General features: G+C 44.9%; 1 protein-coding gene across 1 annotated transcript in view; it reads left to right on the top strand.

Annotated features, from left to right (window-relative positions):
* The window catches only part of LOC142476069 (uncharacterized), a 166,995-nt gene that overhangs the window by 9,208 nt on the left and 130,243 nt on the right, over window positions 1-27,544 (top strand). Inside the window, exon 2 of the mRNA XM_075581639.1 lies at window positions 6,977-7,078. Coding sequence (XP_075437754.1) covers window positions 6,977-7,078 — 102 coding nt within the window. The remainder of the gene's footprint in view (window positions 1-6,976; window positions 7,079-27,544) is intronic.

The following is a 27,544-nucleotide window of genomic DNA, read 5'->3' on the forward strand; positions in this document are numbered from 1 at the left end:
AATTCCTGCGGGGAGCCATACCCACTCACCATATCGTAGTAATGATCAGATGCGCGCTACAAAAGGGGGACCCCCCTACTCTAGAAGACCTACTGGATGAGGTGAAGAGTCATGAGGCCTATACTAGGTTGCATATGCCCAAGAAGGCCAAAGACCCTCGCAAGGAGGAGACCAAGGAAGCAACAGTGCCCAAAGCAAAGGGAAGCAAGAGCGGTAAGGATACGGCCACCCCGGAGGTGCCTGGGTCCGCTCCTAGGTCGCCTGACAGTCCGGGTCCCCGCCCAGACTTCCATTGCTTCAACTGTGGCGAGAAGGGCCATGTTGCAAGGAGCTATTCGCACCCCAAGAGACCCACTAAGGCCCAGACCTACACCGTAACCGTGCGGAAGGCAATCTCGTCCTTATCAACCGTACCCGAGGATGTTGCCGAAGAGTCGGGGAGGCCTCCAATAGAGGAGACGCCCCAACCAGATGCTTACTGCCGAGTAGGGCCCACCGCTGTAATAAGAGTCGTCGTGGAGGGGATCTACTCTTCAGCACTTCTGGACACTGGGTCACAAGTGACCATCATCTACCGTCCATTCTACGACCAGCACCTCAGCCATCTTCCTTTGCAGTCAGCCGAAAAGATGAAGTTGTGGGGACTGAGTAAAGATGATTACCCCATAGACGGAATAGTGGCGGTCAAGCTGGATATCTTGCAGTTGAACACTAACAAGTCACATCCCATGCTGGTGGAAGCCTTGGTCTGCCCGGAGGCTCGAGAACATCCCAGTGCCCCCATCATATTGGGCACGAATGCAGATATTGTGAGGTCTGTGATTCGCTCATTCCTGCAGGAAGCCGGCGAGCTACCATTGTCATCCCTGAAAATAGCCCCTGGCCTACGGGAAGAATGCTATAGAGTGGCATATGAAGAAGAGTGAGGGTTATTGAATAATCAAGAGTGAGGGTTATTGGAGATTCCACCAGGGGGAGTGAGGCATGTGACCGCGCTGATCAAGTACCCCAGTCGGCACGAAAACAACAGATACTTTTCGCTGGAGACTCTTCCCGAGTCTGAGAGTCATTGGGGATACGGAATGATACCTGAAGTACGGGATTGGCCATCTAATGTCCCCAGGAAGATTACCGTGTCTATCCAGAACATGTCTCTACATACCGTGCCGCTTGAAGTAGGACAAAGGCTGGGTAGAATTTATCCTGTGGATCCTGTGGATGACACAGTGACCGTTCACACTGCCCGTGTGGGAGAAGAGCCCGAGGCACTACAATTCGACTTCGGAGAGTCTCCCCTGGAGGAAGAATGGAAGCAGAAGCTACGTGCTCAGTTGAGAGAGAGACGAGATGTGTTCTCTACTAGTGAGATGGACGTGGGATGCAGCAGAAACGCTCAACACACGATTCGTCTGAATGATGACACGCTATTTAGGGAAAGGTCTCGCCGTATAGCTCCCAGAGATGTGGAGGATGTGCGTGGTGTCCTGAACGAGATGGAAACGGCCGGTATTGTGACCGAATCTCGAAGTCCATATGCCTCACTGATTGTGGTGGTACGAAAGAAAAATGGGTCTGTTCGATTGTGCGTGGACTACAGAACATTGAACAGACGTACTGTGCCTGACCAATACACGCTACCACGAATAGAGGAGATCCTCAGCGCACTGTCCGGAAGCCAGTGGTTTAGCGTGTTGGACCTTCGATCTGGGTATTACCAGGTTCCAATGAGCCCAGCTGATCAAGAGAAGACGGCGTTCGTCTGTCCTCTGGGATTTTATCAGTTCACCCGGATGCCCCAAGGTATCTGCGGTGCTCCAGCCACATTCCAATGGCTTATGGAGAAGACGATTGGAGATATGTGTCCTCGTGAGTGTCTGGTATACCTAGACGACATAATTGTGTTCGGAACCACACTCGAAGAACATGAGACTAGACTGATGAAAGTGCTGGATCGCTTAGGGAAAGAAGGCCTGAAGCTCTCCTTGGATAAGTGCCGCTTCTGTCGAACATCGGTCACTTATGTGGGTCATATAGTGTCCGCAGATGGAGTGGCCACCGACCCGGCCAAGGTGGAGGCGGTGGTGAATTGGCCAAGACCAGAGAATGTGATGGAGCTGAGGTCATTTCTCGGGTTCTGTGGATACTACAGACGGTTTGTGGACGGATACTCCAAGAAGGCGGCTGTGCTGAACAATCTGCTGAAGGTCTATCCAGAGGAACCCAAGCAGAAGAAGACCACCCCAAGGACCACCTTCGGGGATCGGTGGACATCCGCTTGTGAAGAAGCATTTAAGGGGCTGAAGAATAGTCTAACCGAGGCTCCCGTTCTAGCCTATGCTGACCCGGAGAAGCCTTACATTCTGCACGTGGATGCCAGCCTCCACGGACTGGGAGCCGTGCTACACCAGAAGTACCCCACTGGGCTTCGTCCTGTGGCATATGCAAGTAGAAGTTTGACTCCCAGTGAAAAGAACTATCCAGTTCACAAATTGGAGTTCCTCGCCCTCAAATGGGCCATATCTGACAAACTACATGACTACCTATATGGGGTCACCTTCGAGGTCCGAACAGACAACAATCCGCTGACCTATGTACAAACCACGGCCAAGTTAGATGCGACCGGTCATAGATGGTTGGCCACCCTCGCCAATTACCAGTTTTCTTTGAAATATAAGCCTGGACCTCTCAATATAGGGGCCGATGCTCTATCTAGGAGATCGGGACTGGGTGAGACCGCCGACGATGGCCCTTGGGAAGAAATTCCAGGACCAGGAATGAGAGCTATGTGTTCCACTGCTGCTATTGTAAACGATCGAGTGGCATTCTCCGAGCTACAAGTAGCGGATTCTTTAGGGTGTCGACCTCAAGCCCTTCCAGAAGCTTACTGCCACCCCGATGGCATGGGTCTAACCCAAGACGTTATCTTCACGGTGAAGGAACTGGTACTAGCACAGACACATGATCCTGCGGCTAAGGCTGTCCGAGAGGCTCTGCACAAAAATGACTCTTCACTGGTGAAACGGGCTCCTCCCGATGATGTGAGCCTCCTCATGAGAGAATGGGATAAGTTTGAGATGGATAACGGCCTACTCTATAGGGTTGTTCAATTCCACAATCATCCTGACCGTCGACAACTATTTCTACCCCGGCGTATGCAAGGTCTCGTTTTAAGATCACTACATGATGATCATGGACATTTGGGGGTGGATAAGACCTTGGGTTTAGTGCGAGACCGGTTCTTCTGGCCTAGAATGTGGGAGTCAATTGAACAACATTGCAGGAAATGTCTACGGTGCATTCATAGGAAGACACTTCCCATCCGTGCTGCCCCAATGGGCCATCTCAAAAGCTCCGGGCCTATGGATTTAGTTTGTATGGACTTTTTGTGCATAGAGCCAGATTCAAAGGGTATAGGAAATGTGCTAGTAGTGACAGATCACTACACTCGATACGCTCAAGCCTTTCCCACGAAGGACCAGAAGGCTACCACAGTGGCTAAAGTGCTGTGGGAGAAGTATTTTGTGCATTATGGTCTGCCCAGCAGGATGCACTCTGACCAGGGACGGGATTTTGAGAGCAAGCTGATCAAAGAGTTGCTAACACTGTTGAATATTCAAAAGTCAAGGACTACTCCCTACCATCCCGAGGGAGATGCGCTCCCTGAAAGATTTAATCGGACATTGCTGGACATGCTAGGCACTCTGAAAGATTTCCAAAAAGGAGAATGGAGTAAACATGTTGAGGCCTTGGTGCATGCCTACAATTGCACTAGGCACGAGTCCACAGGGTACACCCCATACTTCATGATGTTCGGGAGAGAAGCCAGACTGCCAATCGACATCCGCCTACGGGTATCTACCGACGGGGTACCCAACATGGCTCATTATCGATATGTGCAGAGACTCCAGGACAGTCTGCACCGTGCCTATCAGTTAGCCGAAAGAGCCACCGCTAGACTGAATGCCAATAATAAAAGAAGGTATGACCACAAAGTACGCTATAGAGAGCTCCAACCGGGAGACGCAGTTCTCCTACGCAACTTAGGGATTCCCGGCAAGCACAAGTTAGCTGATCGCTGGAGAGAGGGGCCTTTTCAAGTAGAGTCCCAAATGCCGGGCCTCCCTGTTTATCGCATACGTGACGTGAATGGCAGGGTAAAAGTCTGGCACCGAAACCACTTGTTACCTATCCCACAACTGGGAGAAAGTGAACCCGAAACAGAAACAGTAATAAACGACAGTGAGCCTGAAGAGTCTACTGAGAATTCAGGGCACACAGATGAAACAATTCAAGATCCTTTGGAGGGAACATCCAACCGAGATTGGTGGGCACCTCCCGAAGGAGCAACGGGTAATGGGCCTGCTATACAAGTACCTTCATCAGGATTATCACCAAGTAACCAACCGTTAGATCCTACGACTCCGAGTTTTGTGCCCCAAAGAGACAGTGTTCAGTTACAAAGAGACTTTCCCCAAACTGGTTCACCCTCTGCCAGAGAGTCTAGGCCTCAAGCCTATGATGGTCTATCCCAAGATGAAGAAATGGAGACTGAGACTCGCAGGAGCCAGCGAGTGAGACGCCCTCCCACTAGAGTGGCTTATGATTCATTAGGGGCACCTCACTATGAGTCTCAGCAGCAAGCTAAAGCCAAGCTAGCCTCAGTTATAAATATGTTTGTTGAACTGTACAATCTCGTTTAGAGTGATCGTTAAGTTGTATTTTAACACTGTATTTTTATTATATAATATTGTTATGCATGGGTTAGGTCAAGCGGGGACGTTGATGGTTTCACCAGGGGGAGGATGTAGCCAGGTTCCCCCCTTGCGCACTCGCCCCCTCCTTCTGGTATGCGAGCGCGTGTTGTTAGTTGTTAGAGTGAGTTCCTGTTGCTGTGCTGCCTCTGTCAGTAAGAGGCACCTGGAGGTCTGCAACATTGTTGCGGTAGTCTGAGGCAGAGCTGTGAGTCTGGCAGCACAAAGCAGACAGAGAAAGGCAGTGGGTGACTGGAGCTGCTAGGGGAAGGAGGTAGGGTGCAGGGGTCTGTGACTCTCTGCACTAGGCCAGCAAGTCCCCTAGGCCGCAGATAGCCCTGAGTCATCCCAGCTGAGTATTGTAGGGACAGGCCCTAGGTTAGGGACCCTGCGCCATTATATATTTGCTAGGAGTGTACCACGGCCATTGCTCGGATTGCTAAGAGGGAGCTGGACTATCTCCACGGAGGCCCAGCTAGCGTGACTGCGGCCTGCTGGCAGCAGACAGACCCTAACTAAGGTAGAGACGGTGCGGAGCTGTACGGTGATATTATCCGCGCTGGAATTCACCCCACGCGTAGGAGGATATCCCGGCGGATCCAACCCCAGTGATATAGCGGCACCCGTGGCTGGAGCCCGGGCAGGTAACCTACACCCTCATGTGCACCAACAAGGCCTATCAACAGACATAGTGACTGCGCAGTCCCACACACATATTGGTACAGGTTCTGGGTGTGCGAGACATTGGGTTGGTGCACTGGACACGGGGTGGGATCACTCTGGGGAGGTGGTAGCGTCCGCCGTGGCGCCTAAAGTGTGGGCACCCGCCGTGGTGCAAGTTAGCGGTAGCGTCCGCCGTGACGCCTATGTGTTGATGTTGTATTCATGCTATGCCGGTAGTAAAGGTATTAGTCATTATCAATTCCGTTGTATGTGGTTATTGAATGTCCTGCGAGGAACTACTCCCCCTCTCTCTGGTGGGAGCCATCGCAGGTGGAGGCGCTGCACCCATTGTACGTAGTTATCCATAGTATTGTATTGCCCCAGGTTCCCCGTGGCGGAAGCTCGGCTCTCCTAGTTACAAACCAGGTACAGCACCACCCTGATCCGTAGTCAGATACACCTGCCCACCTAGATCTCACTTAGGGTGGGGGTAGGAGGGCTACATATATATATATATATATATATATATATATATATTAGTTGTCCCATGGACTGGTGAAAAAAGTGTAAAAGCCCTGAAGGGGTTAAATAAAGCTTATGTGAGTAGTGCAATTAAAATCTGGCTAAAGCCAGTATCATACTTACCTGTACTTAGAGGTAAACTGGGTGCACAAATTCCCAGGTGTGAATATAATAAAACTTACACATATACATCTCTCTGTCAGCCTTACACATTCACCCATCATTCAATGGAGGGTGATGTGCAGACTGACACTGGGGTGTATTATACCTGCACTAATTGGAAAATTGGTAGGGGCTCAGTAACTGCTGTGTAAACTCAGTAGCAGCTATGTAAGCAGATGAGCAAATTGGTAGGAGCGCAGGAATCGTTCTTTTTGTTTTTCTACATGTAATAAGGCTACGGCCCCAGTGTCGGCTCCTGCACGCGCGCCTGCAGCACGTGAATGAGTGCAAGGCGCGTTCTGCGGTCTGTGCTGGAGCTGCAGGGAGGAAGCTTGTGATGGGGGCGAGGGGGGGTGGGGCGTTGCGGGGGCATGGCCATGATGTCACGCGGCTGGTTCACCCTCATTGCCTGAATCGGCGCCGTGAAGTGGCCAGCGCTCCGTCGCCACTAGTACGCCATAAAGAGCGCTGCAGCTGACACTGGCGAACTAGCCTAATGCAGTTCAGCTCTGCTGGTCACATCCTGTTCCAATGCTGCAATAAAATAAATGAAAGAAAACAAAACAAGAGCAGCTAGGATTGTCGCTTTTAAGTTCTTTACCAAACAGTTGTTTACTGGCTGGCTATATGGGATTGCACCTTTAATAATGGGAGCCTAATGCGGGTCTCTCAGTTATCAGTTATCAGTTTTCGGATGTTGGAAGTGTGTAGCCATGATTAATATTGCTTTAGTTTGTTTCATGTTGATCTTTTAGGGGTAGAGGAGGAGGGATGGAGAACAAGAACTTGTCATTGGAATCCACTTCGAACTTACTTCGGACATAATTGATCATACAAACCCCCTGACATAACATTTGGGTTCATTTATTGTCTTCCAGGAATCCGGCTTATCTCCCTTTATGGTTGCAGTGAGAGAAAACCGACTCTCCATTGTTGAGAGGTTCCTTGAGCTGGGTGTCAATCTTTATGATAGGACAAAAGTAAGTAATTACGAATAATAATAATATTTTCCCTTGTATATCACTTGCAGTGTACACAGTGCTGTACATAGATTTCCCTAACTCATCTGAAAGATGTCTTTCGGGCCATGAATTGGTTAAGGAGGTAGTCCCACCTAAAACTGATTACTAATCCTACAGTACCTTCTGTTTAAATGCTTTAAAAAAATAATGAATACCATAATAATATTTTTTGTTGTTAGCAATGACAATGTATGCAGTACTGTACTTTCAAGACACAAGTCTAACCCCATGGAGCTTACGCTCTATTTTGATGCCTGGGGCACAGGGAGATAATGTGATATGATCAAGGTCACAAGATGCTGACATCAGGATAACCCCAGACTTCACACATCAGCACTAAAATATTGCTGTGAAGCCATACTGTATTTACTATTTATATTTGCTGTGACCTCACTTCATCTCAAAGTATGCACTTCTTTCTACCAGCCACATGATGTCTCTAAATCTATTCATATATCTCCATCTCTCCTTCCTTCACCACTTGTCAGTTGACATGAACTCCTTGATTCCCTGAAGAAGTAGTTAATTCTACGAAACTAGTTGGATGTAACATTCTATTGCCTTATATCTGCTTACATTGGCCTTTGTCTATGTGTTGGCCTGTCCTGTTTTTATTTCATCCTGTGTGCTGTTTTGGACACTTGTGAGAGACTTTGTAAGACTGTTCAAACTTCCCTATTGAATCCACCACTGCTGTGAAGACAGCAGCAAGCTGCGTTTTAACCTCTGTGCAGAGGATACACCTGCCGAGGTACAGGAGCAGCTTCATATCGGCTAGGAAGCAGGAGCGATTTCACTGAGCCCCAGTACCAGCTGCTGAACCTGGCTGCATGAAGGGAAATCCCCTTGGGAGTGAAAAGACTGACGTCCTGCCCCAGAATCAACTGAGCTGCAGCAGCAGAGGGAAGCAAGCACCTGAATCTACAGCTAACAGCCGAGTGGTAAACAGTGTGATACACACTACATGCCTTTTACCAACCTTTTTTTATGTACGCAGATATATTACCCCCTTTTTAATTTTATAATATATTGTTGAATTTGCTTCACTATTTGGCGTTGTGCGCTGTTTTCTTTTGTTTCCTTTCTTACCTGCGCCTTCTGTCACTACACAGCTATACCCCCTGCACTAAAACACACCCCTACAAATCATCCTCACACATTCTCTTTCTATCCATGCTTCTCCTCATTGCTTCTGGGGATATCTCTCCCAATCCTGGTCCCTGCCTTATTTCTACTTGCTCTCGTCCTCGCTTGCCAATTGCAACCTCTACTCCTTCTGGTGTCAACCCCTCTAACCTCATATCCATCCCGTCACCATCGCTCCTCTCTCCCTTTCTCCTGTACCCTTTGGAATGCTCACTCCCTTTCTATCAAGTTCCTCTCTGTGCATGACTTCTTTTTCTCTCACTCTCTGCTCCTCTTTGCTATAACTGAGACCTGGCTCACTCATTCTGAGTCTGCACTGAAAGCTGCCCTCTCTTATGGTGGCCTTTTTTTCTCCCACACTCCATGCCCTGTGGCAGGGGTGGAGGTGTGGGGCTCCTGCTCTCTTCTGTCTGCCGCTACCAAACCCTTCCTACTCCTCCCTCTCTTGCTTTTCCCTCCTTTGATGCTCACACTGTCCAGATTTTCTCTCCTCTCCCTGTCTACATGGTGGTCATATATCGCCCACCTACCTCTACTCATCCCCCTTCTGCCTTTCTCTTTCACTTTGATACATGGCTCTCTTTCTTTCTCTCCTCAGACTCCCCTGTTCTTCTTCTTGGGGACTTCAACTACTATATTGATGACACCTCTCTCCCTTGGGCCTCCAGCTTTCTCTCTCTAACCGCTTCTTTTGGCCTTCAACAGTGGACTGCAGCCAGCACCCACAAGGATGGCGACAACCCATACCTGGTTTTCACTAAAAACGTTTCTCTCTCTGATTTCTCCATTTCCCCCTTTCCTCTCTCTGGTGATAATCTCATCTCATTTTCTCTCTCTATAACTTGTCCCCTTCTCCATCTCCCCCTCATTTCTGCATTAACCTACCAGCTTTTGATTCCACTTTACGCTCCTCCCTCTGCTCTCTCAGCTCTGCTCCAGACCCTGAAAACCTGGTCAGGAACTACAACTTTGCCCTATCCTCTTGATCTACATGCCCCGCTTTCTCTCTGCCATTCTCGCCCTTCTAACACCAGACCCTGGCTAAACCTTGAAGACCCTTCTTAAAAAACACTTGCTTAATGAAGGATATGAGTTGCACTGTGGCTACTACTATACACCTGATACATAAAGCTTGGCCCCTTGCAGACGCACTAACCATAACGCCCTCCCTCTGTCTCTGTACATTCTTCCTACCTACAGTACCAATTAGATTGTAAGCTCTTTGGAACAGGGACACATTTTCCTAAATGTTACTTTTATGTCTGAAGCATTTCTTCCATTATGTGTCATTTGTATTATTTGTTATTTATATGATTGTCACGTGTATTACTGCTATGTACATTAATGGCGCTATATAAATAAAGACATGCTTCCAAATCAGTGTAACTGTTTACAAAGGCAGTGCCTTTACTTACTGAGAAACTTCAGTGGTGCAATTGGTTATTGTGTGGTATGTACATTATACATTACAGTATCTTAGTATGTGGAAGAGCTTGCTTAGAAAACAATTAATTTTTAATCTCCTATGTGATTAGACTGTCAAAACAAATATGCTACAGCAGGGGTGTGCAAACTTTTCTCTTTGCTCCCCCTGCCTTCTCTCCCCCCATGCTCTGGCTTCCCCCCACGCCCCCCCCCCCCCCTTTACCTTATCCGACATCGGCGGCGTCATTTGACATCACATCATTTGGCGTCCAGAAGCCGCCGGAGACAAGGTAAGGGATATACAGAGGTCTCGCACGCACCCCCGGCTTTTTATTTAAATGTTGTGAGGAAGAACTCTGTAAGCGCCGCGCCCTCCCCCCCCCCAGAAAATCTTGCGCACCCCGGTTTGTGCACCCCTGGGCTACACCACGTTCAACATTTTTGGATAGGTGGATAGTAGATAATTGATACTGTATTTAATATGTACTACTTATACAGGCAGTCCTCGGTTATCCAACCGAATCCGTTCTGGAAGTAGCGTTGGATAGTGACACCGTTGTAAAGTGAGTCCCATGTTAATCAGTGGCGGGGAGCATTGGATAACGCATTCCGGCGTCCGATAGCGCATTCTTGTGTCGAAAAACGGCCCTTAGGGTGCATTGTAAAGCGTTGGATATGCCATTCGTTGTAAAGTGAAACGTTGGATAGCGAGGACTACCTGTACTCTCCACAAATTGATACATTTCTTATATATCTACTGTACACCCTGTTCAGGAAAAAAGGGACCCCTTTCACTTTATATCATGCAGTATTTGATATATTTCCCGCTCACTCCGCATGGAAATTTGCACAATTGTAGATTAACGCTATATAAAAAGCACAATGTAGGCAATCAACTGATGTTAACTTAATTGATGTCACTGTATTATGACAACAAGTACCAGGTGCACTGCGGGAGGTTCTTGTTCATTAAACGAGAAAGTTTTTCCTTTGTACTGTATCTTATAAATGTGTTATCTAATCTGAAACTCTAGGATTACTATAAAGTGTGAGTTCAAAGTGAGTGTTCAAAATGTCCTACTTCTGCTGAAATGCGCGCCCGAAGATGAGAACGCCACTGTCTGTTTGCATAATCGATAACGCGCTTAATCCGGCTGCTAACACTCCTGAACGATACTGTACATTGTTATACAAATTCGTTTTTTTCAGTCGTCCCAAGCGTTTTGTCTCGAGCACTTTATAACGTACTTACAGTATCTGCTTTGCGAAACACCATTTTGTAATTATGCGCTTGGTGAGGTCATCACGCTGTCACCAATTCCAAAGAATATTTATTAGATATTCCAATAATTCTAAAAGGTAATATAAGGGCCCCGTATTTTTCTGAACATTTTATATATAATATGTGCCATACTAAAGAGTGATAGTAAAAGTGTTAAACATCTGGAAACAGTCAAAGACGCCCAATATAGAGATGTGGACATCTAGGGTGTGGGAAACATACACACTTAGTTCAAGACACACTGAGGGGCATATTCTAGCAGCTGCGAGTTGTGCTCAGCCATAGCCTTTCCACTTGCATTTGCATGTTTTGCGGTTCTGTAAATGGGGCAGCTTGCGAGCTGTGTATTAACTCTTGTCATGTATGCAGGTCACATGCTCACAGGTGTGCCGTACTTGACAGGCCTCATCCCACCCCACGTGTTGGCGGCCTTGCGAACCCCCCCCCTGCCCTTCTCCTTCTCCCAGAGCCCATCTCTCCCCACACCCCCATCTCTCCCACCTCCACAGCTCTCTCCCCCACACAAAATACCCCTCTCCCCCCCACACAAATAATACCCCCAAACCCCCTACATAATACACCCCCACACATAATATCCCACCCCACACACATAATACCCTCCCCCACACACACACAATACCCCTCACCACACACTCCCCTCCACATAATACCCCCCACCTCATTACACTACACACCTCTTAACTGGAGGCTTTCAGTGCCGCGCCGAACAGCCTGCCCAAGCACAACTTCCGGCACAGGGGCATGGCCTACACTGGAGGCCACCACAACAGTAGAGAGAGGCCTGCTGCACAGGAGAGCTAGGGCCCGGCAGCCAGACGCGGATGTTGGCCTGGCTGCCGGCCATGGGGCAGTTCCCATTTGCCAGCGACAGCCGGCCAGGCCTACCACAAGCCTCTGGGCCCAGGACAATTGTCCCGGCTTTCCCCTCCTCTCGGCAGCTTTAGATATTTGGGTAGCTCTTGTGGGTGTGATGACTACCTCTTATTCCTTTTGTATAGAGTGCATAGTGTGTAATACCTGCAGTGTTGTGTTTATAACTGTTATGTTATTTTGTTATTGTTATGCTAAAATGTCCAACGTATTGCACTTGAACAATTGCTCGAGGAGAAACAATAAAGAAAGAATGGACAACAAAAATCTAGTGTTATACAATTATGCAGTGTTGGTTGTAACTCCAGTTGCCATCAAGTGTTTACTGCCACACTGCACCACGTATCCTGCTTTTGAACGCAGAGGAGATGATGGAATATAAATCGTTGTTATTTGTGCGTATGAGTTGTGGATGTCTGGTACTTTCCCATTACCCAGTTATTGGACTTTTAACATAACATGGATGTGGGAGGTTCTGTATTCTTTCCATGGCACAAAGCTAATCAAGCTGTCTTTTACTCCTGGCAACGTGATGGGAATTCAAATGAATGGTTGATACTTTGAATTTGTGAGGGGAGAGTTAAGCAATGTAAGCAGTCTGGTGCTTGGTGATGACCTTTCAATGCAATTATTACCCTTGAAGACACTTCTTTTGAGATGACCTCCTACTGCTCCTACAGGAACACAATAAGGGGACCATTCCTTATGTAGAGCATTTCCCAACTGTGTTCATTTAATTGCCATAGGATTTGATTACAGCTGTAAATCCCTTTACAACTGTTTCTCAAGAAGCATGCAAGTGTAAGAGAGATTGCTTCTTTACAGTGGTAAATTCCACATTTAACCATGCAAACATATAACAATACTCACATCTCAGTCGTTACATTTTGCTGGATAATGTCATTTTGAAGGCAATGCATACTGTATGCAAACGCTTATATCACTTGCATTTCTGGGTTTATTGTTAAGGCACCAACCTTTAATGTTTGACACCAACATTAACTATGTGTAAACTTAAGCCAAATGACACTTGCCCCTATTCAATATGCTGTGAAACCACTTCCCAGTGCTGGAGAAGACTTCAGCTTCATTTAAATACACAAGACTAAAATCTGCCGCATTAGTAGCTTAGTGTGAAACTACGGGGGTGAGAAAAAGTTTGAACCCCAATGATAATTGCGAAATTCCATAGTTTTTTCTATGAGAACCTTCTTGAATCAAAACCTTTTCTTAAATATTCAATAGGGTTTATATTAACCAATTCCATGTCTTTTGAAACAAAATGGTGTATGAATTAGACAAACAATGAGTAATTAAGAGTCAGAGTATGTGAAAAAGTAAGTGAAACCCTGGTTTTATCAGTTAAATTAAAGGGGATAATTAGAATCAGGTGTTTTAATAATTAGGTAGATCTTAAGGTATACGTTTGTGAGGCCTCAAGCTATATAAAGATCATAAACATTGTGAGTTTGGTCTTCACCATACAGGTGTGTGGAAACACGTAATGCCACGATCAAAAGAAATCTCTTACAGTAGGACCTCAGAAAACAGCTATTGATGCTCATCAGTCTGGAAAGGGTTACAAAACCATTTCTAAGGACTTGAGGCTCCACCAATCCACTATTAGAAAAAGATCAAGACCACAGTCACTCTACCCAGGAACGGTCGTCCTACCAAAATCTCTCCAAGAACAAACGGGCAAATCATCCAGGAGGTCACAATGAGAAATGTTATGTTTGGCGAAAACCTAACACTGCGATCGAACAGAAGGACCTCATGCCAACCGTCAAGCATGGTGGTGCGAGTGTGATGGTTTGGGGCTGCTTTGCTGCCTCAGGACCTGGACGACTTGCCATCATTGACACAACCATGAATTCTGCATTGTATCAGAAAATTGTAGAGGAGAATGTCAGGCCATGCGTCTGTGAGCTGAAGCTGGAACAAAAGTGGGTCATGCAGCAAGACAATGACCCTAAATATACATGCAGATCTATAAAAAAAATGGCTGCAGAAGACTAAATTCTGTGATTTAGAATGGCCTAGTCAAAGTCCAGACCTAAACACCAACGAAATGTTGTGGCAGGACCTGAAGCGAGCTCGCCATACAAGCAAGCCTCAAATGTCACTGAGTTGGAACAGTTCTGTAAGGAGAAATGGGTCAAAATGCCTCAAAACCGATGTGAGAGAATGACCAACAGTTACAGGAAACGCTTAGTTGATGTTATTGCTGCTCAAGGGGGCGCCACCAAGTACTGAATGTAAAGGGTAACATACTTTTTCACACATGGATATTGAATGTTGAATGCTTTGTAGATAAATGTTGAAAAAGTATCACGTTTTTTGTGTAATTTGTTTGATCAGGTTATCCTTATCTAATAGGACGTAGATTAAAATCTAACAACGTTTTAGGTTTGAAATATGTGAAAATCCCAAGGGGTTCACAAACTTTTTCTTGCCACTGTATAAACTTATTGAACTTCAAGTCAATTCTCTCTTTGATACGAGACCACACGAGTCTCCCCAAACAGGTCTCCTCACCATGCTCCCCCTTCACTGCTTCTGTCCTCCAAACCAGTGCCGACAGAGTTAATTTCATTAAGAAAGGACAGACACAGCTTGTAAAACCTGAAATTTGTCACCTTCTCCTCCCCTGCATTTTTGTCGGGGTGTGTTTACCCACATTTCTACCAAATAATCCATGGGACATAACACCTGAGTCGCCCCAAGGGCATCAGCCAAAGGGTGTCACCGTTCGCTGCCGTTTTCCGATGTTTGGAAATGTTACAGCTGCTCTATTCTGAAACTCACCGGCCTTCCCATCCCCAATGTTTCAACGTACCACCCTGCCTATGGATTGCAAGCTCCTTGTGGCGGGGCCTCTTCTAATAACACATTGTAGGCCTATCCTACCACTCATAGCAATCTTAATCTTGTCTGTCATTGTTACATATGTCCATAATCCTATCTCTAACTGCCCATGAAATATCCGTAAATTAAATGTATAACCTCTGTTCATTGAACGCAACCACGCATTATTCCAATAATGGCTTTTCCTGTCTGTGTAACAAAAGAATTATATTTAATTGTAGTTCGCAATACTTTACAGTCAGTTTTAGATGTCCCCTTAAGTGGAGGTGATGATAATGAAGATCCCGTCATCTGGTCAGATTCCAATGTCATCTGTCCTTGTGACCATGGCCAAGTGACTTTCTCCCTATGCCTCAGGCAGCAAAATTAGATTGTAAGCTCTGCAGGTCAAAGGAAATGTTACATGCAGTGTTTTCCAGCGCAGAAAAGTAAGTTCACATGTAACACTGTGTTTCTGGTTCTTACATTCCAGAAACGGGAGAGGAAGAACCGATCCTTTTTGTCTGTATTGTTCTGTTAAGTCCAGTGCAATTCACAGTCCTAACATTCAACATTAGTAAATGGAAAGCCTTATGCTGAAGCGCAATATATTCAGCATGTAATATATACTGCTTTTGCTGGGGACTAATTATGGGTAATACTGTACTGAGGCTAGAAATTATGGGGTAATTAGAAAGGATGATATTTCTATTGTATAAGAAACTTCCGTCTTTGCACGTCCCAGACTTACACTACTGGCATATTGCTTTTCAGTTCTATAAGCTTGGGAACGCATTTTAGGACTGATGTAGGACATGTTGTTTATTATTTGTACATAAAAGAAAGGGGGGAGAGGGAGTAGGGGGGTATGATACTTTTTATTGCACCAGCAAGTAGTTGATATGCTACAAGCTTTCAAACCTCTCGGGGTCCTTCCTTGGTTATGGCAGAAATACAACTACTGTATGTAATTGTAACACACCTATCCCCACCCCCCATCCCCACCCCTTCCCACCCCCTGGCATGAAGGATAGGGTGTATTGTCAGAAATAGATCAGAAAGTCCCAGAGTATTACTACTGTCCCCTTGAGTAGGATTTCTGCCTTAAGGCTGCAGTTCAGTCTTTTTTTTTTTTTTTTTTTTAATTCAATAGTTTCATGTGGGCAATCTCTAATTACCTAAACAACTGTATAGCTGCCGGTCAATTCGTTCTCCATGTATTGATCGGTGAAATTTGGCGACATTTTAGATATGGCATATGTTTTTCATCTGCTTCTGTCAGTCAGTGGAAGCTCATGAATATTCATGAGCACTCCAGCACTGACATGTGCTAGAGGGAGGGCAGGGCTGACAAAGGGGTGTGCCAGGGCTTGTGGCAGGACATGAAGGGGCAGTGCCTTAGCAAATGCTTGTTATTTATTTATTTTATTTATTTATAAAATATTTTACCAGGAAGTAATACATTGAGAGTTACCTCTCGTTTTCAAGTATGTCCTGAGCACAGAGTAAAACAAATAATACATGGTTACAAGTACAGTTACATAAATGAACAAGGTATACATTATATACAAGACATTGCGTGCACAGTTCAAGAAAATATATATTATGAGCGTATGAAACAGTTACAGACCAGATTAAAGTGTGAGACAGCCTTAGATTTGAAAGAACTTAAGCTGGTGGTGGATATGAGAGTCTCTGGTAGGTTGTTCCAGTTTTGGGGTGCACGGAAGGAGAAGGAGGAACGTCCGGATACTTTGTTGAGCCTTGGGACCATGAATAGTCTTTTGGAGTCTGATCTCAGGTGATAGGTGCTGCATGTGGTAGGGGTGAGGAGCTTGTTCAGGTAGCTGGGTAGCTTGCCCAGAAAGTATTTGAGAGTGAGACAGGAAAGGTGAACTTTGCGCCTAGACTCTAGTGATGACCAATCTAGTTCTTTGAGCATTTCGCAGTGATGTGTGTTGTAGTTGCATTGGAGAACAAAACGACAAATTGAATTATAGAGGGTGTCAAGTTTGCTAAGGTGGGTTTGAGGAGCCGAGCCATATACTATGTCTCCATAGTCAATAATTGGCATTAGCATCTGCTGTGCAATACGCTTTCTGACCAGGAGACTTAGGGAGGATTTGTTCCTGTAAAGTACACCTAGTTTGGCATAGGTCTTGGTTGTCAAGGTATCAATGTGCATCCCGAATGTTAAGTGGGAGTCAAACCATAAGCCCAGGTATTTAAAACTAGTGACAGGTGTTATAACGGGTGGTGTTAGCGTTGGTTCTAATCAGGAGCTCAGTCACTGGAAGCTTTACAAATTTAGTCTTGGTCCCAAATACCATTGTTACAGTCTTGTCAGTGTTTAAAATCCAGTTAAAATAGAATACAAGAAAATTGGTCTTTCAAAGTTGTTTTTTTTAAAACAGAAAATGCTAAAAGTATTTTTTCTTACTACAGAACTGATTTATTAAAAAAAAAACACACATGCAGGATATTTACGGAACTGCAGCTTTAAGGGTGTATGGGTGTATGGGTGTATGGGTGTAAGGGTGTATGGGTGCTGTGCTGTTACTTTGGTTGTTCTCAGGGGTGCTTGTGGATCCGTGCTGGCTCTTGACAAGGAGTATAGGAAAAGAAAAAAAGAGCGCCAGGGAGCTTTAAATTGTTTATTAACTTGCAAACAGGACCGGTTTTTAGCATATTGAAATTTGTATTTTCAGTCCCTCTCACTATGGGGGCGATTCACAAAGCAGTGATAAAATCAGTGCTTTTGTGTCCGAATATGATTTTTTTTTATCACGCTTTAAAACATGAAGCCAAAAGCGGGATTCAATGAGAAGTGAATGGCATATCCCAGCGGGCCGATAAAAAACCTGCACTATCGTGCATCCTGTTTCTGGTATCAGTGCTATCGTGCTATAAATTCTATCGCGCGATAGCTGTAGAAAAAGCAGCTCTTATAGGCGATCGTACAGTAAAAATATAGATGTTAATAATAGTGTACATGGGCAGGGGGTCTCCTGAACTGAACCGCATTGTTTCAGCCTCAGGGACCCCCTACTTCCCGAAATACGGGTCCTGGGCCCCGGTATGGGGTGCCGGTATCCCCTGTACTTTTAAATCTCCCGCGCCACGCGACCGTGGGATTTAAATACAGCATGGGGGAAATTTTAAGTTACAAAAAGAAAAAAATTCTGCAGGGGGATACAGGCACCACATAACGCGGCCTGTATCTCAGGAAGTAGGGGGTCCCTGAGGCTGAAACCAATGCGGTTCAGCTCAGGAGACCCCCAGCTGTACCATCTGACCCTAAAACGTGACGTTACAGGCCATATATAAGGCCTTGACGTCTCATTTTACATCAAGAAGCCGACGAGACAACATCGTGTTGTGGATTTACCATGGGGCTATGGATAGAAGATTACAGAAAAGAAAGACATAATGACAGATGAAGAAAGAAGACGGTGATAGAAGATAAAAGAGAGAAGAATTTTGTTACCTGTTCCGGATCTTCAAAGTGGATTAAGGGGTTAGGGGCCATTAGATTGTATTTTTTCTTGTATTCTTTCTGGCAACAGAGGACATGGCCCTGTAGTATGCTGATGAGGACTGCCCTACTCCTGGCAGTAAACCCTGGTAAATACAGGCCTGCCAGGACTAATCCTGGGTTTTCCCCACCCCTAGCAGCTACAGTGAGTCACAGGGGAGGTGGTGCAACTAGGCATTGTGTCCAATCAGGGACTCAGACGTGGTTCCTGCTTTTCCTGTACTTAAGGGGCTGTACTACCAAATTCAGCAGTTGTGCCTCTACCCTTGAGAGAGGCTGGTCTACCCAAATAACTGTGCAGGGCTCTGCTAGTTGGTACTCCCTCCCTTAGGGGAGTTGAGTGGGAGACTATTCCTCTATAGTCAGGCTCTTGGCTGTGTGGCCTGCCCCTCTCAAGTGGGTAGAGGCACTACAGAATTTGGAGCGGCACTGCCCTTAAGTACAGCCAGGAGGAGGGCACAAGGTCTGTCTCATGATTGGTCATGCCCAGGCCTGATTTCACCGCCTCCCGCAGTCACTCAAGTGTAGCACCAAGGAGAGGGAAAACCCCCAGATCAACTATTGGCAGCCTGATTCTAGCAAGGCTTACTGCCAGGAGTAGGGCCGGACGATGGCGATGCGACGTCGCCCAAAAATAAATGCATTGCTGCCGTGTGCGCTTATAGTAAGCACGACGGCGACAATGTGACCCGAGCGACGTCGCGTCGCGAATTTTGGAAGCTGGCAATATTTGATTTTTCAAGGGCTGTTGCCTCATGTGACAGCCCCTGGACCAATCAAATGCCAGTAAGCCCGCGCCGCCGCCGCAAAGTGAAATATAACTTTCGCTAGCGGCAACGGGTAACGTCACCTGTCCCGTCGCCCGTCGCGGGCACTATATGCGCGGCCTTAGGCAGGTTAGTAGCCAAAGTTGGCATGGCTACACATATATACAGTACATACACTAATTTGGTTAACAAAAAAAATCAGTTTAGCCAAAATATGAAAACCCAACACAATTTACAAAATGGATATTCTCATTTAACAAGGGTATATTGTAGGTTGAACTTGATGGACGTATGTCTTTTTTCAACCTCATCAACTATGAATATGTAAGGGCTGGTTTCAAATCTTATCTTATATTTTAGAAACTATCTTGTATAAATGCTTTAAAACTATGTATTCAGTTACAAATGATTTTATGCGGACATACTGAATGTTTACATGTATACCCCTCATTCAAGTTGGGTCACTCCAGCATAAACCAAAAATAAGAGGTCAAAGAAAGGCGAAGGCCGAGGAATAAGAAAAAATGCAAGTGGCATTGAACTAACATGATCTATCGATTTACCTTTCAAAAGATGAAGCGTTGTTGGGGAGTTCAGCTTGATTGTGACATGTGCTGTAGTTAATGATTCTGCCTGACTTCATCAGAGTGCCAGGAGAGCATGGTGTGCTGCCGATGGTGCCCGAAGCCTGCTATACACAGGCACTTTTTTTGACATTTCAATCTTTGTGGCAACATTTGATGTGAAATCAATGAACTAAGATTTTCTACTTCAACTTTAGCACCCTGTAAATACCATTGGAAAGGAATCATTAACTTTCTTTCCTTTCAAATTCTAGAGACCGTTTGATTACAAAAGGCTGGATGGATTAGACATTCCAGACTCATAAAAACTCTTAATTGTTTAATATCTTTTGTTTTTTGCTTTTGCCGTCATCACAGATACCTTTTCTTGTACTGTCTGTATCCCCCTCTTGGTTGGCTACAGGTTGCTATAAGGGATTAATTACTTGAAAGGGCTAACTATGTGGGCTCACTCAGGTTTCTCCCCTCCCTCTAGCTACCTTGTGATCAGTGATGTCAGTTTAAAAGTATAACTAACCGCCCCCCTGTTCCAGTAGTAGGTTCGTCAGGGTTCTTACTGGGGGCCTCATGTAAGTCCTGTAAATATGTTGTATATGTGTCTAGTCTGCAGCTAGTTATGTCCTGTCACTATTTGCTATTTTACAGTTTAGTAACGTGCCCTGTTCATTAGTAAGTGCCTGTAAGAGGATCAGGAAGCTATTTACTCATGGGAAGAGTATGCAGCATCGTTCTTATAGGGTTAACCCCACTGTAACCTGAATGCATGTTCAACCGGCCACTATAGACGGTTCTTATTGCATCACTGTCTTCGATAAGAGTTGTTTCCACTTCAGCCTTTCGAACGGGTAACACATAGATAAGGGCCTGCTCTGGATAGAACCGGAATCTACTAGAGGATAATTCCCTGAAGCTTTTATTTGTCACGTGTGTGGTGTCGGCCTAGCAGTGAATATCTATGTGAAGTGTTTCCGGACTGCGTTCAAGGAACTCACTTTGTTTGATAAAAGTTCCTGGCGCCTTTCCTATTTTTGCTTTCGTACACGCCCGGCCTTCACCTACCCAGCACCCATTTATTTGGCATGATAGACTAAGTATTATATGGTGGTAGAAAAGGATATATAAGGGCGCTAGATAATATTGATCTACAATGGTGTAGGTGGGGCCTAATTACATTGACTTACCACGAATTTCTGCTGCTTGGGTAAATAGTGGAGGATTCTCAGGTCCCCAAGGACAGATAGTGAAAAGGAAATAGCATAAACCCTAGCGCATGAAATTAGTTTCTCAATTCACCAGAAGCATATACAGGCATACCCCGCATTAACGTACGCAATGGGACCGGAGCATGTATGTAAAGCGAAAATGTACTTAAAGTGAAGCACTCCCTTTTTCCCACTTATCGATGCATGTACTGTACTGCAATCATCATATACGTGCATAACTGATGTAAATAACGCATGTGTAACAGGCTCTATAGTCTCCCCGCTTGCGCACAGCTTCGGTACAGGTAGGGAGCCGGTATTGCTGTTCAGGACGTGCTGACAGGCGCATGCGTGAGCTTCCGTTTGCCTATTGGGCGATATGTCCTTACTCGCGAGTGTACTTAAAGTGAGTGTCCTTAAACCGGGGTATTGTATAGTGGTAAAGTGAAATAAGGCGCAAACAAATAAAAAGTGAACACTAATAATAAGTGACTAATCAAAATCTTAAATAGGTGATAATGTGATAAAATTTAAATGAATACAGCTTCACCCCCTGCTCTGGAACCCACTGGAAGGGGTAGTCTTCACTCTTCCCCCACAGTAACAGCAAAACACACAAAATCAACAGGGAGCATGGGGAGGAAACAAAAATAAATTTAAGTGCAGCAAAAAAAATTTAAGTGCAGCAAAAAAAGTTGCCTTTTTTTGCTGCACTTAAATTTATTTTTGTTTCCTCCCCATGCTCCCTGTGGATTTTGTGTGTTTTGCTTAAACCGGGGTATGCCTGTAGTATCAAGGTTTCCAAGGACACAACAATTATTTGCATGTAACACAAATTTTAATAAAATATGCTTAAAAAACAAAATAAATGCAAAATAGATATAAAGTAACCACCAAAATAAATAACTTGGTGTACGTAGACTGTGTTCAAGCTTGAACTGTAAACTAGCAACAGCAATAATAAAATACCCCAAAACTATATCTCAATTCTCAGACCATACCAATATTGCTGGTATTGTAGCATAAAAATATAAATGAGAAAAAGAAAACAATCTCCAGCATATGCTGAAATGCCTGAGAAGGGATATATAGGTTATAGTGACGCAATAATCGGCTGAAAACTCCAGCGCCTCCGCACGCCTGCGGATGCTCGCGAGAGCCCCCTCTCAAGGCATCCTCATTGAGGATGCAGGGGCTCAGCGCGGAGCGTCCGCACGGCTCAGCGCGGCCTGTCCGTCTATGGACTCGGCCTAATGGAGGGTTTTTGATGGTATAATTGTTTGGATGTTGTTAGGTTGAAGTTCCTTCAATTAGTATCTTTGTGAGTATGTACTGTATGTCAACAGAGTATTTGTAACAGTCTTACCCTTCTGATATTTTTTCGGATCTCTCACATCCACGATTGCCACATCTGCTAGGTGCTGTATTCTGCTAGGTGCTGTATTCTGCTAGGTGCTGTATTCTGCTAGGTGCTGTATTCTGCTAGGTGCTGTATTCTGCTAGGTGCTGTATTCTGCTAGGTGCTGTATTCTGCTAGGTGCTGTATTCTGCTAGGTGCTGTATTCTGCTAGGTGCTGTGTCCTGCTAGGTGCTGTATTCTGCTAGGTGCTGTGTCCTGCTAGGTGCTGTATTCTGCTAGGTGCTGTGTCCTGCTAGGTGCTGTGTCCTGCTAGGTGCTGTATTCTGCTAGGTGCTGTATTCTGCTAGGTGCTGTATTCTGCTAGGTGCTGTATTCTGCTAGGTGCTGTATTCTGCTAGGTGCTGTATTCTGCTAGGTGCTGTATTCTGCTAGGTGCTGTATTCTGCTAGGTGCTGTATCCTGCTAGGTGCTGTATCCTGCTAGGTGCTGTATTCTGCTAGGTGCTGTATTCTGCTAGGTGCTGTATTCTGCTAGGTGCTGTATTCTGCTAGGTGCTGTATTCTTCTAGGTGCTGTATTGTCGTCTATTCCATTTTCATTACATTGCTATTTCATTTTCATTATATGGTGTTAGCGATGTGACTCTCTTTGGTGCCGTAATATGCTGGCGTGCTAAAAATAAATGATAATACTAATTATGTGGGAAAGTATGATTTGACTCTTGAAATATATATATATATATATATATATATATTTCACACGTATATTAAACGTGTGGAGAGAGAGAGAGAGAGAGAGAGAGACACAGACACAGAGAGAGAGAGAGAGAAAGACACAGACACAGACACACAGGCACAAATATTGCTATATAATAAAAAATAGAACATAACTTAGATTGGGAACAATGGCTGATATCTTTTGTGAAATCTCTGAAATGAATAAGAAAGAGGCAGAATATGGTGAAGTACGTTTTGTATTCTTATACTGCGCAAAAGTAGAAAGCTACTTACAAAGTAGCAGATGATTTAGGCATGTAGGATACAAAGTATCCTCTCCTTCCGCTCTGTGTGGCAGTCTGCCTCATCACCACGTGAAACGCCAAGATTCTCCGTGCTCTAACAGATCCATCTGCAGCTACCTTCCAGTTCTCTTGTGTTGCTCTTCAGGTCTCGCGAGATAGCGATCGTGACGTCACTCGGCTTGTGTTTGTATTGGAGCGCCAGGGAGTAATGTCCAAAGTATAGACTATACTATATCTGGAGGTCAAAGTTTGACAATTCTGGGGATAGGGAGAGCTTATTTCTTATTAATTCTTATTAAGAATAATATATTCTTAAGCTTCCACCCTACGCGTTTCGTCCTGGTACTAGGACTTCATCTTTCCCCTCACTCTCTGTAGGCAGGGAGGGAGAGTAATCAGTGCCTTCTGTCCAATCACCTCCTCTGTCTAAGATCAAATTTCACTCTTATATGTATGTATATATATATATATATTAATTGAAAGATTCAACAGCGCCTGGGTGTGTACTAGCCCCAGAGTAGACTCCTGACAACAAACAAACCACAACAAATGTTAGCACAGATGACCCGTATAAAACAATTGTACAAATGTATTATTATAAAATATATATAGGAACTCAGATGGTGGTCATAAGTATTGATGGTGAGTGTGTGTAAAATGTAAAAAATTTAAAAATTGTATATGTATAATTGTTGTGTGTTAAAAAATATTGAATAAAAAATGATGAATGATGAACTATTATTGCAAAAAACACTAAAAAATATGATTATCAAAATATAATCTGATTAGGCGAAATGTATTAACCAAAAAATGAAATTGTTAAAAAATGTAAAATAAAAAAAAAACCGTGTAAAAAATTAACTAAAAAAATATATATGTGTATTCCACAAAAAAAGTTGATGATTTTGTATGGAGATTACAACGTCCGGGCTGCTTCTTCTTTGGGGTCAACAACCTCCCAGCAAATTCTATAGGAGAAACAAGAGAAAAAGCGCCCGATCCATGTGTAAAATCTGGTAACAAAATTATAATAAAAAATCACAAGACAAATGCACACTCACAATTTGTCAATGCAAATTAAGCATTGAATCGGTAAACCCATGCGCCAACAAGTAGCTGCTCGCCGAATGTTTACTTCAGTACATCAGACCTCACTGCTACCGGTGCATCACAGTCAGATGTCCCTCCGGAAATTCAGGTATACAGTCTGTTGTTCCAGCATTAGATGCTGTGTGTGGCTCAGGGAACGTCCTCCCTCTCCTGGCAGCAGACGCACGAGCTATTCCACCAAACATAGCTCCTTGAAACCACGTGCCCTACGTGTACGCGTTTCTTCCGATTGATGGATTTCATCAGGATCCCCAGGAGAAAGAGGACGTTCCCTGAGCCACACATATATATATATATATATAATCACAGATATATTTCCGTCTAATACACTATACATTGATGGAAAATTACTTGCAAGCATTTTGTGACAAATGTTGGAATTTTTAATTTATATACTTTGACCCAAACTCTTAGCCAATTGTGTTTGAGTTTCCAGTCTTCCAGCATCAGACTGTGTTTATTCCATTGTCCGTCTCTGGAAGTCTTATACTGTAGGTGACTTCAAGGCTTCCGATATAAGCATGGTACTAACTGTACAAAGTACAGGGTGTTCGTCCAAAATTTGTATCACTTGTGTTACATGTCATACGGGATGTATGCAGGCGGTGATATTTTAAAGGAATAGGGGTGACAAGGAGAAGACAACAGAGGATCGAAGCCTTTGCTTGGGGTAGGATTGTCACGGGAGACCAGGCATTTACACCTTTTATACCGGGATCATAACACTAAGCAAAACAAGATGGTAAACAAATTATCATTTAATCACTTAAAATAGGCTAACACAGAGTGACACACTTACTGGGGATCTGGGGCAAAGAACTAGCCTTTCCTGGTTGAAATAAGCAAAAAAAGTTTAGTTGACCGGAGTTGGCCCGGAATGTCCTGGAACTTAAATAGGCATGAAGTTATCGGCATGAAGTTATCGGCATGAAGTTATCGGCATGAAGTTCCTGATGCCACCGCTCCCTTCCGGAGGTACTGAAATCCCTTCACTGGGAGTTAGTCCCGAATGTCCTGGAACTGTTTTCGGCTTGCAATCCTAGCCGCGACCACTACATTCAATTTGTAAAACTTGGTCCTGAAAAGTGGGACTTAGAGAAAATATTAGCGTCTCGCTGCTATTTCTCTGAGAGCATCTTTTGGTTGTTTCAAATTTGACGCTGCTGTTCTCGCGCTTAGAATCTGACCTCCGGATTGGCTGAGGGTTTCTTATAGTATTTCAAAGTTCATTTATGAAATACTACAGCCAATCCGAGCGTGTGAGATTTCCTACCAGCCAATCAGAGCGAAGCCCGTCTACTGAAACCGGGCAAGCGGGACTTCGGAATCAGCCAAGGGCATGCGCCAACCTGGCCCTTAAGCCACTTGCTATTCAGAAGCCACCCGCTTGTTTAGGCTCTGCACAGTCTGGGAAGGCAAATGGTAGCCCGAGGACTTGCCATTCATCCCAGGACGTGGGGGCTCAATCTAAACGTCCTGCCCAAATGCTCTTCACACCTCTGGCATCCTCTGAGGCTTTCATGTCCGATGTCTGGGTAGACACAGTGGCACCAAGCTGGTAGCCCAGTGACTCACTCAGAACATCGGTCCGGAAAGACCCAGCTTATAATACCGTGCACAAGCATATATGTACTTTAAACACACTGTTTAATAAAATATACATTTATATACTTTTCTAAGTCTTATGATTATGGGGAATAGAATAAGAATCCTGCACTTTATTCCTACTACGTGTTTTGTGAAGGTGAAAAGAAAGGCGCTAACTCTACTAGTGTACACTTGTAATATACAGTGAGTGATAATAATCAAATGATTAAAAAACAGTGATATCGTGATATACAATGTGGAAAAATTGAATTAAAACCCCCCTGCTCAAACCCAGCTGGTAGGGACTGGTTCCACTAGTCCCACATTTCGACGTATTCCTACTAGCCATATTCCCCATACACTATACTGGACTTAGACTTTTACAGCTCCTTGCAACCTTATGCATTCTTGGAGCACCCCCAGAAGCCCTATACCGGGTTCTGGGTGACATGGGCATTAACTGGGCATCCCCTCTTAAACTAGGGACCCCTTTACCGTTCCACGGACACCACACATCCCCACGCCCCATTTACCTTTCTGGCCTGTGCTGAAGCAGGGAATCCTAGCAGTGAGTCGCGCAAGCGTTTTCAAGGGGAGATTTTGCAGAGCAATGTGTCTCAATGTATCCGGGAATCCGACCTGATTTTTGGGGTCTCCAGCAACTCTGGAACCCGGCTAGCTAGACACATTCTGACAACACATTCTCCGTAAAAAAACAAAAAAATTGAAACTCATAGCCCAGCAACCTCTGCTTGCTGGCACTCCTGGAAAGGTAAAAACACATCAATTCTTTATTGTCGCATAATTTCATACAATGCATTTACAATCACTAGGCTCAAGAGCTGACACTCTCGAACCCCGATACATGGATCAGAGGTAACCAAACGGCTTAAATCTTTATTAGTGAGCCTGGTTACCCCCTCATCGTCACAAGGATATATCACAATGACGCTGGAAAAAATATAGGGAACATAGTTACTGCATCTGTTGGATAACGATGTGTATGCACTAAAAGTGTGGTAGATGCTTGGATGAGATGCCCAGCAAAGGCAGTAAAAGCAAATAAAATTAAAAAATACATTAGAAAATGTTTTGAACAGAAACATGTACTGTAAATATCTGATATGTTTATCTAAATTCTACTTTTTTTTATGTATTCATTATTGATGTTCATTAACCAAAATATTTCAAATAACAATTATTTCTAAAACAGTTAACGAGATAGTGCGTCTGATATTTGTATTGAGCTTGTGATAACATTCTATTAAAATGCCTTTTAGGACCAAAGTGACATCTGTACAGTAAGTACTGTATTTAGAAAAAAAAATTCAGGTTAGTTTGAAACATGGCGAGCTGAGACTAGTGTAGCCAGGTCTCCCCAGCGCTACCGCACCCCCCTCACCTTGCTGCCGATCGCGGGGGCCGCCGCGTCCAATGGCGGCTCCGTTCGGCAGTGGCAGGGGAGAGGGCAGTCAGGTCCCGGCTCGGGGGTTGCCGGGGACGCGTGCGGCCGGTTGCCAAGGCCGCACGCGCATCTCAGGGCTCCCGGCGCTCCCGGAGCCGGGCGAATAGGGCGCCGCCATGTTGCGCCGGGTCGCGCATGCGCAGTGAGTCCCTGGCGGCCCGAGATAGTCGCGCATGCGCAGGGAGAACCCTAGCGCCAGGGAG

This window comes from Ascaphus truei, chromosome 2 (assembly GCF_040206685.1).
Source record: "Ascaphus truei isolate aAscTru1 chromosome 2, aAscTru1.hap1, whole genome shotgun sequence".
Taxonomy (NCBI): Eukaryota; Metazoa; Chordata; class Amphibia; order Anura; family Ascaphidae; genus Ascaphus; species Ascaphus truei.